Source organism: Lipotes vexillifer, unplaced genomic scaffold, assembly GCF_000442215.2.
Source record: "Lipotes vexillifer unplaced genomic scaffold, Lipotes_vexillifer_v1.1 scaffold1018, whole genome shotgun sequence".
In the NCBI taxonomy this organism is placed as follows: domain Eukaryota; kingdom Metazoa; phylum Chordata; class Mammalia; order Artiodactyla; family Lipotidae; genus Lipotes; species Lipotes vexillifer.
The window spans coordinates 3,050,341-3,055,921 of record NW_006782724.1 but is presented as its reverse complement, the minus strand read 5'-3'; the positions used below and the strand labels follow the sequence as shown (position 1 = coordinate 3,055,921).

Genomic DNA, 5,581 nt, shown 5'->3' with positions numbered 1-5,581 from the left:
GGAATGCCGCCCTGACCTTTAGGATCTCGGCTCAGCCCCTGGTCTGACGTGGGGATTTGCTTCAGAGTTGGAAAGAAAAACCCATTTTCTGCCCAAGCCTAGGTGGCTCCAGAAGGGGACCAGCCAGCCCTGTCCCCAGCGGTCCCTTGCCCCAGTGAACTCCTCTAAGTGAATCATGTAATTACGAAAAACCCCAGCTGGGAGGACAGTGACATCACACTCCCTAGAGGAAGAGAAAATAAAGAGACAAGATAGGGAGGGTGGGAGGGAGGGAGGGAGACGCTAGAGGGAAGAGATATGGGAACATATGTATATGTATAACTGATTCACTTTGTTATAAAGCAGAAACTAACACACCATTGTAAAGCAATTATACTCCAATAAAGATTAAAAAAAAAAAAAAGACACGAAAACAGCACTTGGAGCAGGGCAGCCAGAGTGCCCTGGGGGAGAAATGACAAGTATCCCAAAGGGGGAGAAACTCACAAATTGAAAAAGAAGTTACCAGGCTGGCTTCTGAACTCACCAGTGGCCCACGGCTGTAGCCGAGATGGCAAAGGGCAAGGTGTCAAGTCAGGCGATGGTCCTCTGTGGCCGGATTTGGTGGGAAAAAGGAAGAGGACAAGGCAGGAAGCTAAGGCAGCCAGGTGGGCAGGATGCGGCAGGTCCCATTCCCAGCACAGGGATCTGGGAGAGGCAGGCCCTGTGTACAAGACGCCTTCCTGCTGCACCCTCTCCCTCACCTTCCCTGATCATTCTCTGTGCATTTGCCTCCCTCTCCAGAGACCTAATCTGAGAAGCTCAGTTGCTCTTTCAACTCCAAGCTTTTATCAGCCAGAGAAATAAAAACCCAACCCCCCAAACCCCCAAACAGATAGACTCCTTAAGCATGCCTTTAGCTTTCTTTGAAAACGTGCAGAACGCTGATCTCTTTCCAGGGCAGAGTGATCAACCTCAGTTGGCTGTGAACCCCAGAGTCCCCTGGCAGCACATACATACCTCTGGCTTGACATGCGCTCACCCCAGCTCTCTCACAGCCCCTCTTAATTATCTATCGTCAATGTTCCCTTCCCTGTTCACACTCCCTGGAAATGCATCATCACCATTTGTTTTGCTTCTTTCGCCGGAGAACAAAGGGGGTTTGTTGATGTGACCGGGTTGTACAGAGCCGGACACATTACATTCTAGCTGAATGCCCAGCCTGAGCCACTTCTGGACAGCTGAGGCCATGGGTGAGTAATTTTTCTGATGAAAAATGCTACAGATAGATTTACCTCCACAGGGTCATTTTCTTGTGCTTTCACAGGTCTCCAGTATCTGGAGGATTTTGCTCCAAAGCATCCCTTTTCCTCTGCCCTCTCTCTGCCTCTCCTCTCTCATGAATATGCCCGGTACCCAGCCCTGAAAGAACCACCCACCTGCCTGAGAGTTTCCTTCTAGATTCTGCCTGAGAAGGCACACGTATCTGTAATGAAAGAGTCAGTCTGAGTTTCATCTTTCGTCAGAGCATTGTTCCCTTAAGGCAAAGAAGGACTTACCCCCACTGCCTGGCTGCGGGTCTGTCACTCATGCCTCCTTTGGCTAGAGGGCAGCGCTCATTGCCTGTGTCTGGGCTCCCAGTGCACTGGGAGTCAGATTACGGCCACTTGTCTGATTGGGTTTGTGGAGTCTTAGGGGTGGAAAGATTCTGCACCATGTGGCAATCGCTAAGTTATATTTGAACTTGAAATGACTTTTTCTACCTGATGGCTATAGACGCAGGGCATTTCAGGAACACGAAACGCTGGCTCACATTAATGTTTCTTTAGCTGGTGACCCTTGAAAATGAGGATTTCCCTAAATCTTTATTTGAGTTCCTCCCACCACAGAGAATTGCTGACAATTTGTCTTTTTTTTTTTTTTTTTTTGGTTACATGTATAGTTGAAATGTGGCAACTATTACAGCATGGATTTGCTTTATCCAGCAGTTGAGATGAATTGAGATTTCGGCTGAGGTGCATTTGTTTTTGAGTGGCAAAATATCCAGTGGGTTCTATGTGAAGTTTTTGTTCTGAGAAGCAGATTTTTAAGCACAGCAGATAACTACAGGTCTCTTGTAACCTGTGCAGCACTGATTTGGATAACAGGAAATAAGGCCGCTGTAGAGTCTCACCTGACTGTTATGTTAACAACAATTGTTGGGTGAGAAGTGGCAAATTTTAAATATATAGAGCTTGGGTGGGCACAAAATTATTGGGAACTCTAGGTAAATTTAATATCTAGAAACCTTGGGACAGGACTGACTACATCTTTTGTGGGATCCAGTGCCAAATGAATGCAAGACTGCTTTTTGAAGAACTATAAGAATTTCAAGTTCACAACAGCAGGACATGAAACAAAGTGTGGGACCCTTCTAAGTGCATAGGTGTGTGCCCATGAAGGCATCCTCGACTGAGGAGTTTGGTGAACCCTGGAAGGTCTAAGAATTAGTGCCTGTGTCACCATCTCATTAATTTTTTTTTCTTTAAATGGACCTCAGTTACCTAGAATTGGAGTAATCCTAATCCTTGGTGTATGACACTCTGTCATCACTAGTACATGTATGGCCCTCTTTTATTTTATAACAGGTAATTAATTACTTTAAAAAAATTTATTTGGTTGCACCAGGTCTTAGTTGCGGCAGGCGGGCCTCTTAGTTGTGGCACGTGTGAGCCTTAGCTGCGGCTCACAGCCTCCTTAGTTGTGGCATGCGAACTCTTAGTTGTGGTATGCATGTGGGATCTAGTTCCCTGACCAGGGGTTGGACCCCGGGCCTCCTGCATCGGGAGCGCTACGGAGTCTCATCCACTGCCTCACCAGGGATTAATTCATTAATTAATTGATTACTTTTAAGGTATATAATAAACATCCATGAACCACCACTCAATCCAACAACTAGACCTGTGATAATAACTCACATCTACCTACGGGACCCTCCCTCTCCCTGCCCTGCCTCTCCGTCTACCATCGCATTTCACATAGGAGTTTTATTCAGAATGAAGTGTGGCAAGAAAGAAATACAGGAGAGGGAAGAAGAAAAGGGTTATGTTTTCACATCATAGTTACAATTTTTTGTTTTCTTGTCTCCTTTGGGTACTTGAGAATTGGGAATGGTTGAAAAGCTCTCATGAGAAAGAGGAATTACAATTTTGAGTGTGAATTGCAGAGGAGCTCTTTAATCCTGTTTCAAGCATTCTCAGATAACAAAGATTGAATTTACATCCTTAAGAATGTGGCTGCACACTGATGGCTGTCCATCAGGGGTTTCAGGCTTTTAAAAATATGCTCTCTGAAAGTCAGAACAAACTCTGGTGAGAGGGGAAGGGAGGAATTTATGGGAATCCACAAAGAACACTTGAAATATTTCAAAATATTTCATGTTGATTCTTAAAGCTGTTTACCATTCAGATTTTAGAATGAGATTTTTTTGTAAAGGTGCAAAACAATTTTTTTTATTTTGAAAACTTTGACATTGCGTCAGAAGTGTTTGTGAGGTCTTTGAACCCCAGGAACAATGTTGCAAGGCTTAGGTTTGTCCTCAAGAATGAGGCCTGTGGTCCTATCCACAGGAACCTACCAAAAGTGGCACTCCCTACAGCTGCTGGTCACTGGGGGGACATTTTTCAGGTCCACTCTCTGTAAGTTGCGCTCAGCTCATTAGCATTCACTCCATGGCCTTGGCAGTTCCCAGCACCATTTTGCAAAGTGCCAGCAGAACTTGGTTACCACAGTTTCTCAGACCCTTTCCCTTTCTTCTGGCTGGCTGCTCACTGCCAGTCCAGTTCCTAAGGGATGGCTGTTCCCATCCAGGGAAGGGCCACCCTAACTGGCACAAACTCCAACTTATTAGTACTCTCAGCAGAGAGGTTCAAAACCGACCAGGGATTAACCCTTCACCTACTGGCGGTAGTTTTTCTTATTAGGTCTTCCTTATTATCCTTTTTATATTTGAGATGGTCTTATTGGTCTTCCGGCGACACGTTCAGTCTTGTGCAATAACCACCTACTTCCCTGGCTTTTCTTTAAACTAGGGACAGAAACTTCCAATAGGATTTTCTGTGGCAATGCATGCAGCATATGATAATGGAAGATATCAGCTATAATGCACTTGTGATGGTAGAAAAAGTGTGAGGCAGGGAGCGCTGGCGAATATATAAGTAATAGCCTCTAAGTTGACCTGTTTTTTTTTTTTTGCGGTACGCGGGCCTCTCACTGTTGTGGCCTCTCTCGTTGCAGAGCACAGGCTCCGGACACGCAGGCTTAGCGGCCATGGCTCACAGGCCCAGCCGCTCTGTGGCATGTGGGATCTTCCCGGACCGGGGCACGAACCCATGTCCCCTGCATTGGCAGGCGGACTCTCAACCACTGCGCCACCAGGGAAGCCCAAGCTGACCTGTTTTTGAACTGGCCTACGCCTAGAGCCAAATGAGATTCGGGATCTAAATTTTTTTTTTCCCCCCATTGGTAACCTTGCAAGGGCCTAAATTCATTTAAAGATGGAATAACAATTTATTGATGAAATCTTCTTGACTTTCTTACTATATAGTGGCCTGATCTTTAGGAAAAGGATAGTGACATTTCACATTGATTTAAAATCAATCTTGTGTGTCAGGCAAGCTTGTGAGTTTTTAGTTGAATAGCTTTGTGAAGTTGTAGGTCAGTAACAGATGAGAAAAATGAAAGAAGGGTAAATGAAAATTACGAGTACTCGGCAAAAACTAGTGATGGATGCACTTTGCTCCTAATTTTTAATCTACTATACCACATTGTTATCCTTGGGAGTTGATGTGTATCTGTGGGTATTGTAGACCCCTCTTCCCATCCTGGCCCTCAGAACTTTTAGTATTCCTTCATGTGTTTGGAGATTGAAGACTAATTCAAACGCACTAAAAATGCCAGCAGTACCTCAGGACCAGACAGGAAGTGTCTCCAGGCTGGCAGGGACAGACTCAGTCGCATCTCACAAATCTTATATTGCTTTTCATGAATCTCAGTGATATGAATCCTCCCCCAGAGCACTTATATATCATTATGTTCATTAAAAACAAACAAACAAAACAGCAAAAGCAGCAGCAGGCAACCCCCAGCACCACAACAAAGGGCTTCAGTGGAGATTTGTTCCCTTTTCAAAGAGGTGTTACCTCACTTTTATAGTAATTCAGAGTGGTTGCTGGAGATATGGTTCACCACCGAAAGAGAAAAATAAAAATAACAATCAAAAAACAGCAAGGAACCAAAAATAGTTTGACTTAGCTTCCTTTCCTCAGTGAGGTGAATCTGACAAAACATGGGTCTTGGCAATGGACGTGGACCCTTTCACTCTATCGCTGACCCTGTCCCCTTGTCCCATGGGGCCAGGTTTTCCCGTTTGGTTATAGCAGGCGCAGTTTTCTTGATTCAGGTCCAGGCGGATTCTGCTTTGGCTGGCAAGTTGTACTCTGCTGACATTTAAGGCAGGAATTCCCTGGGAAAATAGTCAAGAGATTTTTTTTTGGTCCTGCTGGCAGGGTTCCAAAAGGTTTAGGGTTCCCCTCACTAGGCCAATGGGCAGAGAGAAAAGGAG

General features: G+C 45.2%; 1 protein-coding gene across 3 annotated transcripts in view; it reads right to left on the bottom strand.

Moving 5' to 3' along the window:
* AQP4 (aquaporin 4) overlaps nt 1-1,699 on the bottom strand; it is a 9,949-nt gene extending 8,250 nt beyond the window's left edge. The window contains exon 1 of one of the 3 annotated variants that reach the window (XM_007455367.1): nt 1,539-1,699. In XM_007455367.1, coding sequence (XP_007455429.1) covers nt 1,539-1,570 — 32 coding nt within the window. In that variant the 5' untranslated portion in view covers nt 1,571-1,699. Of the gene's footprint in view, nt 1-526; nt 560-1,538 lie in introns of those variants that run through there. The other 2 variants (XM_007455369.1, XM_007455368.1) reach the window with 2 other exon arrangements.
* Between the last annotated feature and the right edge of the window lie 3,882 nt (nt 1,700-5,581).